The sequence below is a fragment of the Lolium rigidum genome, chromosome 4 (genome assembly GCF_022539505.1).
Source record: "Lolium rigidum isolate FL_2022 chromosome 4, APGP_CSIRO_Lrig_0.1, whole genome shotgun sequence".
NCBI classification, from domain to species: Eukaryota; Viridiplantae; Streptophyta; class Magnoliopsida; order Poales; family Poaceae; genus Lolium; species Lolium rigidum.
In genome coordinates, this window is record NC_061511.1 from 248,900,140 (window position 1) to 248,922,305 (window position 22,166).

General features: G+C 45.6%; 1 protein-coding gene across 1 annotated transcript; it reads left to right on the top strand.

Annotated features, from left to right (window-relative positions):
- Nucleotides 1–11,591: 11,591 nt before the first annotated feature.
- Nucleotides 11,592–21,695, top strand: LOC124707465 (potassium channel AKT2-like). Its single transcript, XM_047239122.1, has 10 exons — nt 11,592–12,190; nt 12,311–12,529; nt 18,607–18,765; nt 18,862–18,919; nt 19,030–19,347; nt 19,434–19,991; nt 20,096–20,281; nt 20,362–20,437; nt 20,523–21,113; nt 21,228–21,695. The coding sequence occupies exons 1-10, from the start codon at nt 11,979–11,981 to the stop codon at nt 21,392–21,394; spliced, it is 2,544 nt and encodes an 847-aa protein (XP_047095078.1). The 5' UTR covers nt 11,592–11,978; the 3' UTR covers nt 21,395–21,695.
- Nucleotides 21,696–22,166: the final 471 nt, after the last annotated feature.

The following is a 22,166-nucleotide window of genomic DNA, read 5'->3' on the forward strand; positions in this document are numbered from 1 at the left end:
GATAGTATTGATGTGATCTATCCCCCCTTCATAGTGTAATGGTGACAGTGTGTATGCTATGTTAGTACTCGGGCTATTTTGCAAAGATCTATTATGCTCTAAGGTTACTTAAATATGAATGTTGAATGTTGTGGCGCTTGTTAACTCCGGCTTGAGGGAGCTCTTGTAGCCCTACACAATGAATGGTGTTTGTCATCCAACAAAAGAGTGTATGTAGCACAAATGAGAGAAGTTATTATTTATTATGCGATCAATGTTGAGAGTGTCCACTAGTGAAAGTATGATCCCTAGGCCTTGTTTCCAATACCGCAAACACCGCTTACTTACTCGTTACGTCGCATGTTTACTCGCTGCCATATTTTATTCAGATTACTATTACCACTCATATTCATCCATACTACTTGTATTTCACTATCTCTTCGTCGAACTAGTGCACCTATACATCCGACAAGTGTATTAGGTGTGTTGGGGACACAAGAGACTTCTTGTATCGTGATTGCGGTGGTTGCTTGAGAGGGATATCTTTGACCTCTTCCTCCCTGAGTTCGATAAACCTTGGGTGATCCACTTAAGGGAAAACTTGATGCTGTTCTACAAACCTCTGCTCTTGGAGGCCCAACACTGTCTACAGGAAAAGAAGCCTGAGTAGACATCAGCGTGTAGCGCCCAGCTCCCGTAGCATGACTTTTGATTTGCGCTGCTTCAGCCAACTGTGCTTCAGCTTCTCTTGCATGATGTAGCAACTCATTCAGAGTGGTGTAAATGTGATAACGAACAATGCCTTTGATATCATACTTCAAACCATGTAGGAAACGCTGCATTGTCATCTCAAGGGACTCACGGACACGGCCACACTGCATAAGCATCTCCATCTCCATGAAATAAACATCAACAGTCTGCACACCTTATCTCAATAGGGTCAACTTATCATATATAGTACACAAATAATTAGTGGGGACGAAACGAGCTTGCATAATGGCCTTCATCTCGCGCCATGTAAGAACTGGCAGCTCGTTGTCTTCTTGACGAGCACGTGTAACTCTATTTCACCAACGCAATCCATAACCATCAAATTCTGAGGAAGCGAGTTTAACCTTCTTGTCTTCAGTATAGTCATGTAAGCGCCATAACTTCTCAATCTTCAGCTCCCAAGTGAGGTATTCTTCAACATCAGCACCTCCTTCAAACTTGGGTATGGAGAACTTGGGCTTACCCAAACCATCGTCTTGTTGTTGTGGAGGGACACGGCGAGCTCCGAGTTCAACAAAGCCACGACCACGGTTACCACGTCCCACACCACGACCAACACTGCGAACTTCATCCTGAATCTCAGGGTCTTCATCTTCTTGTTGCTGTTGTTGAGTGAGATTATCAACAACTAGTTGCAAAGCTTGAAGACTTTGCTGGATATCCGTCATTCAATATGTCATAGTAGTGACGGTCTCATTAGTAGCATCCAGCTTCTGGGAGATCTCCTGAACAGACCCCCTAAGCTCATCATCCTCAGTGCGGAATTCACGTCGCATCTCATTACGAAGAACTTCATACTCCCTCCATGTCATTATATCAGCGGAATTCTTGTTTTCCTGGTTAACAATATTTGCATCACTAGCAGACATGGTTAGTAGGTTAGTGCACTAAATCAAAAATATATGGTGGTACTCTCGCAACTCACTCAAAACTGATAAGAAAAGGAAATCTTACTGTTCCAAAATAAATTAGTGTTGCTTACCACTTGTAGGGACAACTAGTGCACGGATGTAGCGAAGCGAATATCAAGGGTATAAGAACAATCGCACGACAAAGCATGATATATGTGAGGCTGTAGGTAGGCTACCTATTTGCACCAATAACAAGCTCTAGCGATGACCGTAGACAACCAATGATACTCACACAAGGCGATAAATATGGCAATGCAACTGTATGGATGAAAGGTTGCAATGCACTCGAGAAACACTAGCAAAGCTCAACGAAACAGGCACAAGATTGCTCAACTACAGGTGCAGAAAAGTAAACTTAGGCCTTCACTTGAATCTTACTAGCAGTTCACACTTTTCTCTTCACTCTTTTCTCTCTTTTTTCTGATACACTTTTTTTCCGCGGTTACTAGCAGTTCACACTTTTTCTCTTCAGTCTTTTCTCTTTTTTTGATTCACTTTTTTTAATTCACTTTTTTATGACTCTTCTCCTTGTAACACGACCAACAGAAATTGTCAAGCACCGAAAACCTAACGAGCAGCCTGTCGAGCGGTAAAACTAGTCTCTTCTGGGGAAGTTCCTAGTCACTTTATATCGAAAGGATGTGTCTATGGTTGGGACAAGCACACTGTACGCTATGTGGACTCGGAGAAACAAAAACTAAAACTATATGATAGCGGAGACTCAAACCCTAACAATACTAGATGGAAGAAAAAGATACGCAAGAACAACTATGAAAAGCAACTAAAACTCGAAATTAGTGCAATCTAAGGCTATGGCATACCCTAACCCTAACTTTTTATGGCTTTTTTCTGGATAGGAAACACTCACAACTCAACTATGGGGTGGATTGTGGATGGCTTACCGAGAAAACCCGAGAATCTGATACCAAGATGATAAGGGGTGGCCCGATCTTCTCAGTAAGCAACGGTGGTGATGATGATCACGGGATGAACACATCGGAGATACACGATGATGAAGTGGATGATAACTTGTATGACGTTGTTGAGTCTCTCGATCGATCCCTGTCGCCAATGCAACAGCTCTCAACCCTGCAAGACATTCGCAACTCCATACACTTGCGCATGTAGCCGCCGACCACGAAGCGGTAAGTTGCAACCGTCTAATTCCCAATGGAACAGCAGATCGCACAAGACTTTCAGGCGTTCAACACCAAATCGATGCAATATGGTGTAGAGATTCAATAGCGTTGCAAAGCAATCAACTATGAACTAGGGTTTATCTTAAACGTGGTCTAAACCTAATTTGTTGGCATCTTGGGCACTTATATAGGAGTTCAGGACGACCAGGGGTCGAAAAAGTACATAGAAAACCGACCCAGATCGGATCTGGTCGAGACAGACTCGGAGTCGGCCGGTCTGGGGGCCGGTCGACCGGGCCTGGGACCGGGCCATCCGGTTTCAACCGGGTGTGGCGCCGGGTGGTGACCGGGCTATGGTTCCGGTCTTACTGGATAGTGCCCGGTTGGCACAATCATAGAATCCGGTTTGGACCGGGCTGGTCCGGCGTGGAAGCCGGTCGGACCGGGGCTGGGACCGGGTGGCCCGGCGGCATGGCCGGTCTGACCGGGCCTGGCGCCGGCCTGAGCTGCATCTCTTCCTCTCGCGCATTCCTCCCGCTCCTCCCTCGCGCGTCCATGGGATGTCTTCATGTCCAGCTCCATGTCCAGCTTCACGTCCAGCTTCTTGTCCAGCTGCTCCTCTCCTCCTCGTGCGATGCTTGCTTCCTCTTCATACCTGATCATAGATAAGTAATAGGACTTAGGCAGTATAAAGTTCTCATCGATCAAAGTATCACATAGGAACAAGTTCACCTATTGCTTAAGTATCTTCGCACGAGCTCGTGTCATTGGTCCAATCCTGACTTTATTGGGCTTGAGCTTCACAGCAGCATCGTCTTCATCTTGCAATGACGGAGGTAGTGGTGTAGTAGCAGGGATTTCTTCATCATGTTTTGTTTCGATGATGCCCAAGACGAGGCCGACCAATACACCGAATTATTCGGTTGCGGTTTAGGCTCTTTTCCAATTAGCTATCTAGGTATTCCGATTCATTATCGGGGACTTACTCTAGCTGAATGGAAATTGGTCGAGGAAAGGTTGCAGAAAAGACTGAGTAGTTGCAAAGGAAAATTACTATCTCTTGGTGGAAGATTGGTACTCATAAATTCGGTACTAACAAATATGGTACTATATACGATATCATTCTTCCAGTTGCCAAAAGGAATTCTTCATAGATTGGATTATCTTCGATCAAGATTTTTCTGGCAAGGAGATAGTGAGAAGAAAAAATATCGGTTGACAAAGTGGAGTGTTGTATGCCGTCCCAAAGATCAAGGTGGTCTAGGCGTCCACGATCTAGAGCTTAAGAATCAGGCCCTACTAGGCAAGTGGCTGGCTAGGTTCTTAACTGAAGATGGAGTATGGCAAAACTTGTTGAGGAGGAAGTATGTAGGCTCGAAAGCGTTGTCTCAGGTTTCTTGGAAACCCGGAGATTCACATTTTTGGGCTGGCATTATGGCTACTAAGAAGCACTTCTTTCCACACGGGTCTTTCTCCATTCGGGATGGGTCGGAAATGCGTTTCTGGGAGGATAAGTGGTTGGGGATAACTATGCTCTGGGAACAGTACCCAGCTTTATATTGGATCGCACGTCATAAAGATGTAACCCTTCAATGGGTAATGGAAACCTCTCCACCATCAATGACATTCAAACGTAATGTAGTCGGTCCCCGATTAACCAACTGAAACGAATTGCTGCAGAGATTAGCTTCAATCCAATTGGTCCAAGGGAAAGATTTATTCCGTTGGGAACTTACCAAGAATGGTAAATTCACAGTGAGATCCATGTATGAAGCTTTAATTCAACCCATTCAACCGGTGTATAATAATAAGAAGATTTGGAAACTGAGGATACCACTAAAGACGAAGGTCTTTGCTTGGTACCTACATCGCGGTGTTATCCTCACCAAAGATAACCTTGCAAAAAGAAGCTGGCTTGGATGTAGGAGATGTGTTTTCTGTCAAGAAGACGAGACAATTAAACATCTTTTTTTCCAGTGCCGGTTTGCCAAAGCTATATGGTCAATCATTCGGATAGGATCTAGCTTATACCCTCCCCGCAGCGTTACGAATATTTTCGGCAACTGGCTAACTGGGGTAGAGGTTAGGTACATGAGTCTTATCAGGGTGGGAGCGTTAGCCGTGTTATGGTCGCTCTGGCTATGTAGAAATGACAAGGTTTTTAATGACAAGAATGCTTCTCTTATGCAGGTGATTTACCGATCTACGGCTACGCTTTGTTTATGATCGCCACTTTAGCGTTTGGAGGACCGCGACCTCTTTATGGAGGTGTCTACACGATTGGAGAATTCGGCCAAGGAGTTTATTACCCAACATGGGTGGCTGCATAGTCTAAGGATAGTGGCTCCACCAACATGATTTGCTCGCCTTTGTTTCAGAGATATACTTTTAGTTGAATCTTTTTTCTGGTTGTATCCGCGAACGGCTGTGTGCATCCTAGTTATGCAGAGGCCGGGTGTATTACATCAAACTCTGAAGTAATAAAGCACCCTTTTTTGAAAAAAAAAAGGCACCAATAGGACGAAGTTATAGATGGTAACAAAACAAGGGGTCAACAATTTTTCATTATTAGCACATCAAGGATGCACCTATTGCAATAGAAAAAAAAACATGTATTGAATATTATACCCCTAGAGAATCCTCTCAGTTGTCCAGCAACATAGCTACCAGTGGCACAACCCCACCCTCCCTTTCCCATTGACACCATCTTGGAGCAAGATCATAGTGCTCAATATCACACACGTGTGGTGTGCAGTGACTTCCAACACCACACCACCAAGACTCTCGATGATCATTGGGGCCCTTCGGGAGCCGCAACTACTACGGTGGTGATGCGATCGCCTTAGTCGTTTCATGCACCCTTAGATATAAGTGAGGGGTGGCTTTGCATGTCCTGAAGTTGGCGTTATCCGTTTTTTCCAACATATTGCATACATTCTATCACTCTAACTTCACGAATTAGGCCACCAATTTGCCGTTCTTAAGCCACCAATTTAATCAACTGGGTACATTACTTTCGGCCAAGAAAATTGCACCCTCTAGAAGGATGTGACAACTCCTAAACTTGTATAAAGATCATTAAGATGAATCATCACAATGTTGCGTACATGCTATTCCCTTTGTCCCACGATATTCGGTCAAGTTCCAAGCTAATTACTCTTTTTTTGATCCTGTGATTCTGAATCCATTCTAGGTTAAATCATAACCTTGTGTACCATGGCAATACATTTCTGGATCCGGTCACTCAATGGGCCCAAAGATATCTCTCACCTATAGCTAGCGAGGGGAAAATACCATCTTGGTTGACCATTCCTCGCGGCATGTTTTAGGACAAACCCCAAAAGCTACCTTAATAACTACCATATTATGGTGTAGCGTTTAATAAAATTCAAATAGATCGATTCACATCTCAAGTACATGCGACAACCTCATGTCTAATGAAAAAGCGTATAGAGAGAAGTTTGAGAATTATAGATATGTCTCATGTTGTTAGTCCAACCTAATATTCATAACATGTGTCCACATCATTGATATTCCATCTCCATGTCCAAGACTTGGGAAGCATATCATCAACCAATCGATGTGCTAGTCTAATATTCACGTGTGTGTCCTCACATGAACTCCGACTAGGGACAACTTTAGAAAACCATACAATTAAAGAGTTTTTCACAAGAAACTCATGTAATTGTTAATCGATACAAATTGCTGATATGGATATGCATTAAAATAAATCATGGATACCAGAAAATATGATCATCTCTATGATTTCCTCTAGGGAAGACTTCTTCCAGCTTTGAGACAACAACACTTTGTCAAAGGAATAGTTAAAGTCATTTTCGTTCAAGGTGTTTCTATGAGGTGTATTCTTGCTCCTCAAATATTCAAGTAAGCCGCTTCTCCAACCCATCAACTTTATCCTTCAAAGGTCTCAACTTTTCATAGAAAGTCGCCTCCGTTGGAGGTAAGAAGGTAGCAACGGACGAGGTGGCACTGCTATTGCAGAATGACTTGTTCTCCAAAATACCCGGAGCACTATTGATGCCACCATTATTGGATTTTTTCCAACTCATTGTCGAGCATTGCCAAATTTTTGTGTTTATGCCACCGGTGTAGTTCTACTTGTACACCAACATGAAGATGACTGGAAGAAGGGAGACATCTATCAGTAAAAAAAACTATAAAAGGAGGACCCCAAGGCCCCACGGGGATGGAGTTCTTAAGATCCACCGAAGCACAAGACATCAAAAGTAAGTGAGAGTAGGAGGAGAGTATACAATCAACCACATGTAAAAAATTCTAGAATTCTCTATTTTATTAAACCTAATTAAGCTAGAAAATATCCATCAAAGTCTCTATTTTATTCCTACAACCTCTCTGGTGATATTTAAATACAATCATATGAACACAAAACATGTATCAAAATTAAGTACCTTCGTTGGCATGAAAATTACTATGCGAGCAAAACATGAACGATAATATTTTGGAAACTTCACAAATGAAATTTGTAAAAGCCAACATATATTTCACAACAAATTGTGGATTTATGAATTCACCAAACCGAGTTCACAAAAAAGTGAGTTCACAATTAAATATTTTGAAGTTGTACGACAAAGTAGATTAGTTCCTAATATATAGAAACCATGTTAACATGTTAACATATAAAGGAAAATAATACTAACTCAGGACTATATAAAAGTTATGGCATGTTAAAGGTTGCATGAAAAATCAACACATATGATGATACAACGAGTTATAAAGAAGTAAAAAAAATTAGTATAAATATATTAATATTGATTCTATTGTTTTTTATGAAAGACAGAAGTATGTTTTGGAATGTATATCTCAATCTAGTAATGTAATATAGGATAATAATTTAATAATATCCTAATTAAAGAAGTGACGTTTAGTAAATCAAATTTAAGGATACAAAAATATTGAAAAGCAAGAAAAGTTAAGCCTATATGGAGACCGGGAGTACTAAAGACAGAAAAGGTGATGAAAAGCAAGAATGTAAATAATGAAGCAAATAATTTTAATGATGCTATTTTATTTTCGCTTTACCTTAATTTTTTTCTATCATTTTATTTCTCTTTTTGGTCTGTGGTTACGTGGATTTTGATGAGAGTATATTATGCAAGGACAATAAAATCATCCAATATTTTAGTAAAGTTAGTTTGGTAAAAAAATGCGTTTAAATATGCTTCAAAGTTTTTAAAAATATATATAAATATTTGATATGCATTCGTTCTACGAGTTAGGGTAAGGTAATTTAGTAATTCTATTAACTTTGAATGTTTCATCTTGTTGTATGTTGAATTCAAACAAAATAAATATGGTGACCACTTGCTGTTGGTCAAGAGATCCGGCTAGCAAATATGTCCAACCTATTGTGCAACATTCCACCCATCAACGTTCTTTCAAACATCATCACTCTTTCTCCAAGTTTATTCCTTGACCAATCTCTCGTTGTGTTAACCTCTGGAAGTTGGTTCATCATGCCCGGCTCCAGCACCTCCTCATGTAACCTCGTCAATGAAGAATCAATGATTAGCCACACATGTTGATATTGCAGCTGGGTGCATTTCCATGTGCTTGTACACCTTAGCGATTGTTGCCTCCTAGTATTGTGCTCATTGCGGGATGATAGTATACAACACATGAGTAGGTTATAGCGACTTGGTATTGGAACAAATTATCTGTGATCTATCGAAAGAGACACACTTGACTTAGGCACCAATAGGACGAAGTTATAGATGGTAACAAAACAAGGGGTTAACAATTTTTCATTATTAGCACATCGAGGATGCACGAGGAAATAGCATCTAACACCACATGTTGGTGACTTTTTTGCAAGGAACCACAACATGCGTTTGCTTTTGCATAGAACACCATATTTTGCTTGATCATTTGCACAAAACACATAGCCAATCATTAAAAGTTTTAATAGCCAGTTAGTCAGTCTAGCCCGCTGTCACAAAGCGTAATGTGGCATTTTCTCTCCTTATTCAACCGAATTGGTATGTCACCAGATTTTTATTCATATTCATAGCACATTACATAAACGAGTCTTTACAAAATACGGCTCATAGGGAGCCTACCTAAATGATCGGGAGCAGCAAAAGGCGGCAGTATCTACAAAAAAGAAAAACAAAAGAAAGTACAAGTTGGTCTACTTGAGCGGCGCGTGTCGAGTTATGCCAAGATCTCCGAGTTCGAGTCTAGGGACTCGAGCTTGAAGTGGGTTTATGCGGGTTTGCCACAAGAGCAGTTAACTAGTACCTGATCCGTCAGATGAACCAGCCCCATTTACCATCATCCATGTACACAATAGATGCTGAGCAAAATATTTGTTATGATTCGAAAGTTTTACGAAACATGTGATTCAGTTTTACGATGGAGATTTTACTCGACTCTATGATTCAAGCAAAATCCTCGGGGGCTACTGACATAGGTATGCCTAGCAGTCTTGCCAAATAAAGTATCCTGGGTTATATGAAGAGGATATGAGGCCCACAGATCCGAATTTTTGGAGGCCCAAAATCCCAGAGATCTTCGGATAAGAAAAAGTAGAGTTGTAATAGGAATATTGTATCAAAATAGGAAAGGCCCAATACGTCTCGGGTAGTTTGTAACTTATACGACACGAAAAGCATCGGCTCCACCTCCTATATAAAGGGGAGCCGAGGGGGAAACAGAGGATTGAATCTTGGTCAACAGAACCACCGTAACCTTTAATCGAGTCCTTTGTAGGCTGAAACCTTCGAGATCTACTTGCCCTTTATTTCTTACGAAACCCAAGTCTACAATCTGTAGGCATTGACAAGTTAATCCCTTGTCACTCCGCGCCTTGCCGCCTCGGCGGTACTGCAGTCGATCAGTGAGGCGAACATGTCGTGCTTCGACTGTTAGATACGTCCTCTCATAGCCTACTATGACCTAGATAGGAAGAAGCATGTTGACAACACGGCATGGTTTGGCCCACTACATCGGCGCCTGACCGGACATGGTCTCTCGTTCGTCGAGTTTGTGGGAGGGGTGAGCATCTACTCCACCACCGCGGACAAGCAACCGCTGCACATGATGGTGGCACGACAGTAGAGCACCAGGACGCCGACCATGGATTCCCACGGTCCCGTTGTCGGTCTCATCCCCACCGGTAGCACAACACCTCATGTGCTGATGTTGCCGATCACCGGGGACCATGGTGAAGGGTAGCTGCCTTCGCTTCGTAGCTAGACGAACCGGCCTGAACATACCGGTTCAGACGATAATGGAGATTAATTGTCCATTAAAACTTTTAATAATGGATTATGTGTTTTGTGCAAGTGATTACAACAAAATGTGGTGTTCCTTGCAAAAACAAACACATGTTGTGGTTCTGTGCAAAAATGCCACCAACATGTGGTGCTATGTGCTATTTCCTCAGGATGCACCTATTGCAATAGAAAAAAAAACATGTATTGAATATTATACCCCTAGGGAATCCACTCGGTTGTCCAGCAACATAGCTACCAGTGGCACAACCCCACCCTCCCTTTCCCATTCAAACCATCTTGGAGCAAGATCATAGTGCTCAATATCACACACGTGTGGTGTGCAGTGACTTCCAACACCACACCACCAAGACTCCCGATAATCATTGGCGCCCTTCGGGAGCCGCAACTACTACAGTGGTGATGCGATCGCCTTAGTCGTTTCATGCACCCTTAGATATAAAGGGAGGGGTGGCTTTGCATGTCCTAAAGTTGGTGTTATCCGTTTTTTGCAACATATTGCATACATTCTATCACTCTAACTTCACGAATTAGGCCACCAATTTGCCGTTCTTAAGCCACCAATTTAATCAACTGCTTTCGGCCAAGAAAATTGCAGTTGGATTCAGGTAAAGCCCCAGCCACGATCAGTACGTACTACGTCGGCAGAGGAGAGCCAACAAGTTTAGGCAAAATAAGAGACTCAAGATCACGATGTGATGTGAATATGTTTTGCCTATTTAAGGGTGCCCACAACCTGTCACTTCGACTTAGGCCAGCAGTGTGAGCTTCCAGTAATTGTTTGCAGCATCGTGTTGGCTACACTGATGTTGGCTCACCTGTCTGATTCTTCAGTTTCAGAGTCAAGTCCACCCCGTCATAATCTGCAGTGATCACGACACTGCACAATCATGCTCTTTTATCTTCTTCTCTCTCAGAGACCCAAGCTTCTCACGATATCACGAAATCACCTACCCCGGTCGCATCCTCGATCCTCTGAAAGGGAAATTTGTCGCTGGATGAGCAAACCTTTTCTGTTCTGGAGCTACACATGTCGGTCAGCTAATATTGAACTTAATACACCGAAAGCTGGAAGCTTCTTACGGCGTCGATCGATCGATACAGTAGCGCACGTTAGCAAGAAATATGCGCGCATGATAGTAGTGTGTGTCAACCCCAAAACTAGAAAAAAAATCCATCTGAAATTCCCAACAGTGTCATCTGTCGTGATAAACATGGAGAAGCCAAGCTACACTTTGCGCCCAGAATCGATCCGCGATCGATCGAGACCGCAGTCACTGCAGCGTGCAGTGTCGCCAATCAATTCCACGCTAGAAAGCTCCAAATCCAAAAGGACCCGAGGAGTCAGCAGTTGAGCACATATATGCTTGGCGCCCGAGGCAGACAGACAAGTAGGCATTTGCATGGACCCAGGGCATCGATCAACATCAATGAACATTCCATACACATACAAATAGCTCAGGTACGGTGATTTCTCTTGGCCACAAGCACAACAGCAACCACCAGTCATCGGCTCGTCTCAAACTACTACTACCATCTGCATCGACCAGGGGTGAATGCCCGCGTGCACGCGCTAGCTCTGGCCGAATCCAGAGGCCGGCGGCCCGTGCCTGGTCACTTTCGTCTCCGGACAGGACCCCCTCCTAGCTTATCCTCCATTATTGATGGATCGATGGATGCTCGCCTCCATTATTTCGATGCCTTGATTTGATCCTTGCCTTTCTCGTTTCTCTTGCTTCGATCTCCCTCCCCGGCCGACCGCACCATATGCACGTCTTGGCCGGTTTCTCTTAGCTAGCACGTAGTACGTACGTGCCCATCTCGGCTGGTTCTCCCTAGTTCTTTGATTTAGCTGGGGTTGCCAAGAAGGAATTCAGTGGTAGCTCTTTTTCGACGCGGGAGCAATGAAGATCTCCAGCTTCCAGAGCACGAGCACGAGCAGTGGCGGAGCCACAAGCGGCTCCGGCTCCGGCTCCGGTTATGGCACGTCCCGCTCTTTCAACCGCTCATTCAACCTCCGGAACCTGTCCAAGCTCTTGCTGCCGCCCCTCGGCTACAGCCAGTCCCCTACCGGCCCCGACAAGTGGGTCGTCTCGCCTCTCGACTCCAGATACAGGTGAGTGAGTGACACCGGCCAGCATGGCTAGGATCTCTTCAGTGCTACGTATGACATGACCTTTTCACTTGATCGGCGTGGTATGGTATGATAGATTGATAATGCATATATGTGGCTTAGGTGCTGGGAGACGTTCATGGTGATCCTGGTGGCGTACTCGGCGTGGGTGTACCCGTTCGAGGTCGCCTTCATGAACGCCTCCCCCAAGGGCGGCCTGGAGGTGGCCGACATGGTCGTCGATATTTTCTTCGCCATCGACATCGTCCTCACCTTCTTCGTCGCCTACATCGACTCCAGCACGCAGCTCCTCGTCCGCGACAGGAAGAGGATAACCCGCAGGTACGTTGCATACACCTTTGCCTACCTGCGTACGTACAATATAGTTTTTCTTCTTCCTTTTTTGAGTTGCATGACGACATACATCCTTATCATATCGCTATAGATACATACGCTGCAATTCAGTTGCAAAACAACGTTAGTTGTGCCGTGCGTGTTACCCATGCAGCTATGCTCCATTGCCTGATTTTGCAATACAAGCATTTCCCCACTTCTCTTCTCTCCTCTCCTTTTGTTTGTTCTAAAAATGGGCAGGATATGACAAGATATATGGTTTCGTATAGTAAATAAAACCATGCCCTTCACAAAAGTAAACATACCAAATATAAGCATAATTGTTGCCACGCAAAGTCATGGGTGGTATCTTGTCATGTATCCACAACTTACCCATTTCAAAACATCCAACCTTTATGACTTTTCTTAGAAAGTTAGATTCTTTGTGGTGATAATATGTCAGGGGACTGGGCTTCACGGGTCAGAAAACTTCCAAACACAGGATAATTGTCCTTCGGAGTACCCACAAGCGTTCCCCTCTTTCTCTGATCCCCTCTTAGAGTTGCAAAACACCGTTAGCTTTGCCGTGCGTGTTACCCATGCTCCATTGCCTGCTTTTGGTACAAGCATTTCCCCACTTCTCTTCTCTCCTTTTTCTCCTAAAAATGGGCCAGATCTGTCGACAAGATATATGTTTTCATCTTGATAAAGCTATGCCCTTTCCAAAAGTGAACATATAAGGGATAAACATAAGAGAATGTTGTCACACAAAGCCATGGGTGCTATCTTGTCATGTATCCACACTTGATCATTCTCACAACATCCAACCTTTATGACTTTTCTTATTAACTTTAAATTCCTTGTGGTGACAGTATATGCTAAGCTAGTGACTGAGCTTCACGGTTCAAAAAGCTTCCAGACATAGGAGCATTGCTCTCTAGGAGTATACACAAGTGTTACCCTCTTTCTCGGCTCTACGTTTCTTCTCGTGTTAGCATCAGGGTGGCAACAAACCAAATGACAAAATATGCGTGTCCTATCCGCGAAGAAATCTCGACCGTTGCCTAATACTAGATTACTTCGGGAATGCATCGGGTCCCCTATACAAATTTTCAGAAGAGCTAAGTGGCTCCCATCCGATGAGGGGCGATAGACCTTGATGATGTCCTCTCGACCTTCCGACTATCAAAACGAGTTTCCAATGAATTACCTTGGCATGTCATTTTCGGTGAGGAGGGTCAAAGGAATCCACTTTCAATGTTTTGTTGATAAGGCGGCAATCTTGTCCCTTGGAGCGGAAAACACTTCAACCCGCCATTGATGTTCCGGTTGACCCCATTCAAGCAATCAAAAATTACTTCAGAGTTTATTCGGGCATGCCTCCGGTAGACAAGGAAAGTTTTAATTGGGTCGTGGTTTGTTGACAAACTTCTCTTGGAGGTCTTGTCATATTCAAAAATTCATCCGTCGGCCTCTCCGTGCAACATATTCAAAAATTTACGAATCTTTGGGAGATTACCTCGCAAGTCCATCTTCTTGACAATGTCTCGGACTCTATCATTTGGAAGCTCATCGATTCCGCAGTATATTCTTTCTGTTAGGTCTACAAGGCGCAATTCGTTGGGACAACGCATTCGGAGATGGACTCTTTAGTTTGGAAGAATCGGGTTTCCTCAAATGCAAGTTTTTCGCTTGGTTAATCATCCACAACTGGGTTTGGACAGCGGATAGGTTGGAGAGAAGGGGTTGGCCAAGCAGTTGGCTTTGCCCTCTTTGCGGCATGATGATGAGACGACAACTCGCCTACTTTTCAAATGTAGCAACTTTGTCTGAAATTTTAATATGATAAAAGATTGGATTGGACTCCCAAACTTCAATCTCTCAATTTACCTTTGGTGAAGGTTTCGTTCGCGATTTGGAATGAATAGAAGACGAGGACCTTTAGATGCAAGAGCACCATGATGGTGATTATTCTAAATTAGGTCATATTTTGCCGGGAGTAGGCTTTGGTGCATGCATAATTTGTAACTTTGAACCTTCATACTGTATCTTCTTCTTATACAATGAATTAAGACATATATTTTGCCTTCCATTCAAAAGAACATATTTCTTATCGTGAACTGCCTGATATATATGTTCATGCCAGGTCATGCATGATATATATATTTGTTTCCCGTATCCAGTCTTAAGTCTTGACGCTTGCACCAAAAAAATTATGATATACTCAGGAGACTTCATGAAATACCTTATCGTGGCGACACAAGCTAGATTAAGAAAATCCAAGTGGGACAAAAAGAAAGTAGAGGTGGGACTTCTAAAACCAGTACAGAACCCTGACCAACCGCACTATTATGACGTTATTAACAATTCTGCAACCAGGGCTACGCCGTTACACTTTATCTTACACATTTGTGATTTATGAATAACTATGGTTGATTTATGAATTATAAAGGGCAAATGTGCGAAACAGAACTGCACGTTTGCACTAGTACCATGTACCGCGATGTGTGTGAGGTTCCGGGACATGGCGGGGACCACATCGTGTGACCGAATAGTATAACTTTTGTTTCTTTTTGATGGATTAGATTAGATTCAAGATATGGCACTATCTTTACAGATCGCGGCAGGGTCCACAAGGATACATCTAAGAATTTTAGTTGCATTGTCACGTCACAGATTTCAGAATCTTACTCCGATAATCAAATAATTCTGATTTATTTGTTGTGCCTTTGAATGTTTTGATGATTTTGCCAATTACTAATCCGGTCCCTTTGAATCTTTTTGTTTTTGATTTCCAATGGCCCGGGGCGCGGCACCTTTTCTGGCGACTATATTAAATAATAAGTTTTTTTTACTTTATAGGAATAATACGTGTTCTTTAAAAGTTTCATATCCGTGACTCGATCGACGAAGCAACCGCCGATCGGTTGACAAGTGGCAAACTAGGCGTCCTGGGTCCCACTATCATCTGACAGCGATGTCGTTCACATGTAGCTAGGAGTCGCCCACTTCCCTGCTGACAGGCTTGGTCGACGATGCGTCTGCCGATAAGCCGCAGACACGGAATAAATTGTGTCGGACATTCTCCTTTCTTCTTCCTATGTTCTTTCTCTCTTCTTTCGCTTTAGTTCTTCCATAGGAAACCATGGTTTTGCCCCGATTTCAACAAACCATTTAGCTTTCTCTCGCTCCTCTTTCTCCTGTGAAGCGGCCTTTTCGGCACGCTCCTCCACGAAAAACTGCTCCCCTGCACGCCGATGCCTATCCTCAATCTCCTACAGCGTCCACACCGGCTGTTTCCTGTCAATCCAATGGTACCATTTGCAGAGGGGAGGAGACAACAACATAAATAAGCAAGTTTAGAAAACATCGAAAGAAAAACTCAACATGCTTTCATAACATACCAGAGGGCTCATCGACGACAAACTTGCGCGAGGGTGTGGAGAAATGTCATAGTTGGCACACATGAAAAACTTCGTGACCAACTTAAAATCTTCCACCTCCTTCACCTTCGTAAGATGAATGCACCAATACCGCTACACTCACACCCGCGGTGGCAAGCTTCCATTCTTTGCCTTCTTCAGCCTAAATTCTGGGTCAGAGCAAGGCACACTTAAGGTGGAATTTCGTCGGTGGGAGGAAGAGGAAGAACTGGTACATCCCAACTAAGTGATATCCGGTTTAATAGAGAGAGACGGCGAGAATTGACGAAAAACGGAGGCGGGAGAGAATTGCCAAAACGAAGGCGAAAGGATTTAGCGGGAAAACAATAATCAATTATTAGGCTAACTATGTATGCAGTAATCATGCAGGTAGTCAACGGTTCATAGGTTGATCAGCCGTCGCGTGGCCGAATATCTGGTCCCCTCGGTGGCCACTCTGCAGATCGGTTGTCTGTCCTCTAACGAAAAACCAGGTGCTAGTTCGGGCGACAGTCTAATCGGCGGCCTTGTGTCGAATCAATCTTTTTTTTGGAAATCGCGTAATATTCATGAAAATTAATTAAAAAATTTGTATACTTTTTTTAATAAACACTATTTTCGTCTAAGGATGACAATTTTATCTATGGGTATCGTACCTACATGGACAGGGTATGGGTACATTTTTATGCCCATAGGTAGTACCCATATACTACGCGTTAAATCATGAGTAGAGCACGGATATAGCCTTGTACCCACAGGCACGTTTATTGTAAAAAAATTACGTGACACATCTACTTTTGTTGACTCATGAGTTAGACTATGAGAATGTAATTTTTTTTTGTTAATTGTTATGTACTCAACTACTTGTTATTCAGTTGAGATAATTCATTTTCTAATTAAATTTATTATAGATAAATTTAAAATTGCGAGTAACTTGTGTACAATTTAACATACCCATCATGTACCCAATAGGTACAATAGGTACGGGTACCCGCCAGGTATAGATGTCGGTAAAGTTTTTACCCATATGTACGGGTATGGGTAGAAATTTATACGGATTAACTATACATGTATGGGAATGGTATTGCTTTTGCATGCGCATACCTTAGAGCATCTCCACCGGCGGTCCCGATAGCGTTTTAGGGGCCGGCGTGGTTTTTGGGCTCGCATCGGTGCGCCCCAAACTGCGCCTGCTAGTTTTCGAACCCAATAGAATCGCCGGCATCCCCGTGCCGGCCCTTTCGCGTAGGGCGCGAATCGGGCGCACCTGCGCCTCGCGGCACGACGATTTTCGCAGGTGGGGGCGCCTTGTCAGCGAGAGGACGCGACGGTTCACATCGGCCACGACGTGGGAAGGTTGGTCATCGCCGTTTAATGGTCTCCCACGTGGAAACCGAGGCAACCATGAGGGCAGCGACTGGCCACGCGATGTCGAGTCGCCTACGCCGCCGTAAATGCGAGTAGTTGCCACCGATATATACTACATACGTCGTCCACCACCGCGGTGCTATCCTCTCATCTCCACCACCGCCACCGCTCCATTCTCTCCTCTCCACCTCAAAATGCCGCGCCATCTGCAGACGACGTACTCCATGCTTGGCCTCAACGGCCGCGCGCTGCCTCCACCACCACCGTTGCCGGAGCCGCAGCCGCAGCCCGATGCGGAGTACAACTCCGACGACGAAGAGGACCCACGGTTCACGGCATGGCACGAGGCCTACGTCGCAGTGGGGCGAGCAGCCGCATGCCCCCGCCGACCCGGAGCAGGCGCGATCCTCGCGTCATTGAACGCACAACGCTTCCAGGGGTTGAAGGAGTAGCGGGAGTTCGTCAACAACGCGAACCTAGAGCACGCCCTCGAGATCTCGCGCCTGCGAGCAGCCACGGAGGAGGCAAGACGCCTCCTCATGGAGGCGGAGCGACAGAAGCTCTACGAGCTCAACGCTCATCGCAATTATGAGGCTTGGCGCACCGAGATCGAGGCTTCTCGGCAAAGGCTGGAAGCGCGGGGACAGCGCCGCCGGCCTTCATGCTCCACTGCCATATGCGCAAAGCAAGGGACGAGAAGCCGGCACGGACGCAGACGGCAAAGGCGAAGAACGATGACAAGGCAGGCCCGTCGCGCGCCCCAACCGGCGGCCATTAAATTAGGATGAATTTTAAGTTTTATTTAGTTTTAAATTTGAGTTACTTTTGTATAAATTTCATATGAATTTCGGTTTTTAAATGTCATTTTAAATTTAATTTTTATTGGGGCTACACTATGGGGGCGCCGGTGTGGGAGCAGTAAACTTCCAGTGATACACATGAGTGTTTTTCAAAAGTTTATTGTTTTCAAAATCACTGTTTTCAAAGTTCACTTGAATTTATATATGTCACTGTCCAGAATTGAAGTGATTCATTGATTTAACAAAAAACATTATTGATTTCATGTTCTAGGAATAGATCAACAGAAGACAGATGCATTTTATCCATTAATCTCTACACACAAACAGTTCCAGTCCAGGTTCCTCCACTGCCTATATCGACCGGCTCACATCCCGCCGCGCCAGCATGCTAGAATCGGCACGTTCGCGCGCAAAATCTGTCCAAAGTTTTTTTACTTTTATGTTACATTTGATTTATTGGTCTCTATGTATTGCCGTAATAACCTTGTAAATGTAGGTACCTGAAGACATTTTTCATCCTGGATGTGGCGTCGACGATCCCCTTCCAAGGCCTGGCCTACCTTGCCACCGGGAAGGTCAGGGAAGGCTGGGTGTACACCGTGCTCGGTGTCTTCCGGCTGTGGCGTCTCAGGAAGGTCAAACAGTTCTTCACAAGGTAATTAAGCGAGGAGACACTATCTTTTGAAGCACTCCATAAACCAACAGTTAAATGCAGAACAATCAGAGCCTAAACTATTCGACCAATCTTCAGGCTAGAGAAGGACATCCGATTCAGCTACTTCTGGATTCGCTGTGCACGGCTCATTGCGGTAAGATAGCGTTGGAAATGTATTGGTCTGTGGAACATCGGAGACACCTGCAGCGTATTTGTCCGAAGAACTTTGGAGAAATTCTGAAAGAGATGGCTGTGGTGGTTCAGGTGACTCTGTTCCTGGTGCACTACGCGGGTTGCCTGTATTACATGATCGCAGACCGGTATCCAAACCGGGACAAGACGTGGATCGGCGCGGTGACCCCCAACTTCCGGCAGGAGAGCCTGTGGATGCGCTACATCTCCTCCATCTACTGGTCCATCACCACCATGACCACCGTCGGCTACGGCGACCTGCACGCCCAGAACAATGTCGAGATGATCTTCAACATCTTCTACATGCTCTTCAACCTCGGCCTCACCGCCTACCTCATCGGCAACATGACCAACCTCGTCGTCGAGGGAACCCGCCGCACCATGGAGTTTGTAAGTTCCATGTACTGTAACTCACCACGCAACAGAAGCACTACTTTTGCCTGAATCTCATGCATCCATTTTCCGTTGGTTGGCAGAGGAACAGCATTCGGGCGGCATCCAACTTCGTGAGCAGGAACCGCCTGCCGCCGCGGCTGCAGCAGCAGATCCTGGCGTACATGTGCCTCAAGTTCAGGGCGGAGAGCCTGAACCAGCAGCAGCTCGTCGACCAGCTGCCCAAGTCCATCTGTAAGAGCATCTGCGAGCACCTCTTCCTCCCCGTCGTCAAGGAGGTGTACCTCTTCAAAGACGTCTCAAGAGAGACGCTCCTGCTCCTGGTCACCAGGACGAAGCCGGAGTACATTCCGCCCAAGGAAGACGTGATCGTGCAAAATGAGGCGGCGGACGACGTATACATCATCGTGTCCGGGGAGGTGGAGATCATCCACTTCGATGGCGAACGGGAGCAAGTGGTGGGCACGCTGGGCACCAGGGACATCTTCGGTGAGGTGAGCGCGCTGAGCGACCGTGCCCAGTGCTTCACGTTCCGGACCAGGACGCTGAGCCAGCTGTTGAGGCTGAAGCAGGCCACGCTCAAGGAGGCCATGCAGAGCAAGCCTGACGACAGCGTCATCATCATCAAGAACTTCCTCAGGGTAATGCATATCTTCTTGTGTCTGTCAGCGTGACACATGTAATTCAGTTCTGTGGATGATAACTGAAATAAATCGATCCTTGTCTGCTGTGTTTTACTGTTCAGCATCAGATTGAAGTGCATGACATGAAGGACTTGCTGGGTGAGAACGCCGGTGAGGACAGCAGCGGCGTCAACATTCCGTGCAATCTCCTCACGGTCGCCGCCACTGGGAACAGCAGCTTCCTTGAGGACCTCCTCAGGGTTGGGATGGACCCTGACGTCGGTGACTCCAAAGGAAGAACTGCGTTGGTAAGCAGAACAACACATTTTTCATCTCCAGTTCGAACTGCGAGACAGTGCACTGAGCAGCTGATCCGTGCCACTGGCAGCACATCGCGGCATCAAAGGGGTATGAGGAGTGCGTGCTGGTACTACTCAGGCACGGCTGCAACGTGAACATCAAAGGTAGCGGATCACTTTATCACTGATCATTTTCAGCGATCACCCTAAAATAAATTGGCTAACTGTTCTCTATTGGCGGTGAGGGCAGACTCGCAGGGCAACACGGCGATGTGGCAGGCCATCGCGGCGCGGCACCACAAGGTGTTCAGCATCCTCTACCAACTTGCGCGCGTCTCGACCCCGCACGCCGGCGGCGACCTCCTCTGCCTAGCCGCGCGGCGGGGCGACATCGACACACTCCGCGAGCTCCTCAAGCACGGCCTGGGCGTCGACTGCGAGGACCGCAACGGCGCCACCGCCCTGCGCGTCGCGCTGACCGAGGGCCGAGCCGACGTGGCCAGGTTCCTTGTCATGAACGGCGCCAGCGTGGACAAGGCCTGCCACGACGGCGATGGCGCCGCCACCCCCACAGCATCAGTGGCTGAGCTGCGCGAGCTCGCGAAGAGGCGGGAGGTCGGCCACCCGATAACCATATACGACTCGTCGGCGGACAGCGTCACGGTGGTCGGCTCGTCAGGGGACTTTGGTCAGAGGAAGCTCCCGAGCAAGAGATCGGACAGCGCGCACTGTCCTCGGGTGAGCATATACAGGGGCCATCCGTTCGTCAGGAACCACACCTCCGAGGCCGGCAAGCTCATCAATCTGCCCGCCACGATGGAAGAGTTCAAAACCATCATTGGTACGTACTCATTAGACACCAAGAAATTGAAACATACATCAGCATACTGCATCGTTCCCCACGCGCATTGGCCAAATGAATTCGTAGCTGAAACGACTGTCTGTTTTCTCTCAGGAGGGAAACTGAAAGTCGATGGGGAGAAGGCGCTGGTCCTGAACCACGAAGGATCAGAGATCGACTCGGTGGACGTGATCCGGGACAACGACAAGCTGTTCATTGTCACCGAAGAGCATATGAAGATGCTGGCGTCTATGGATTCCGTTTCCGCGGCTGCTTTGTAGGACCTTGTCTGCCGGTTCTTGTGCTGGCTGATGGAATACCTATTCTCTTGCTCTGAAAGTCTGAATAATCCAGTCATATCGAACTGTGGCAACAACTCACGGAACATGAGAAGTGCCACACGATCGAGTGACGTGTGAATGTTTTCCATTTATACATGGAGACTAGCCAGTAGAGTACAGATAGTGACTCGTAGTGCAAACGCACGAATGATGTAGACATTTTTGAATGGAAAATCGGCTGTAAATAGGCCTCGACCGTTGTTGTAAACATGAATTGTGAGTCGCAATATTTCAGCTGCTACATACTATATCCGTTCCGAAATATAATACTTCTTAGAAAGCTAATTTAGCTTTCTAAAAAGCTTATATCTTGAAATTGAGATAATACTATATTATGAAGTTATGAACACATGCAAATGCAACGTAGCCATGTCCAGTACTGTTTTCGGGTGACATGGTGGTGTCGTTGAGAAACCTAGTACAATGCAGACACTCACAAACACCGCGTACACTCTTCCATATAAACACACGCATGCACATCATACCCCTATGAGCACCTCCGAGAGACTGGTCCGACAAATCTTGAGGTTGACGAAGTCACCACAGTTGTCTCGTTGTTCAAGGGATTTAATCTTATCCACTTGATCCAGCCTCATGGGCTTTGGGGGGCTGGTGTGCCTGGCCCATGTGGGTCTATGTGACTCCCTCCGGTGCATGTTGGTCGTCCGGGATAGGTGGGCCCCACTATGGTACCACCCGGAGCCTTCTAGAA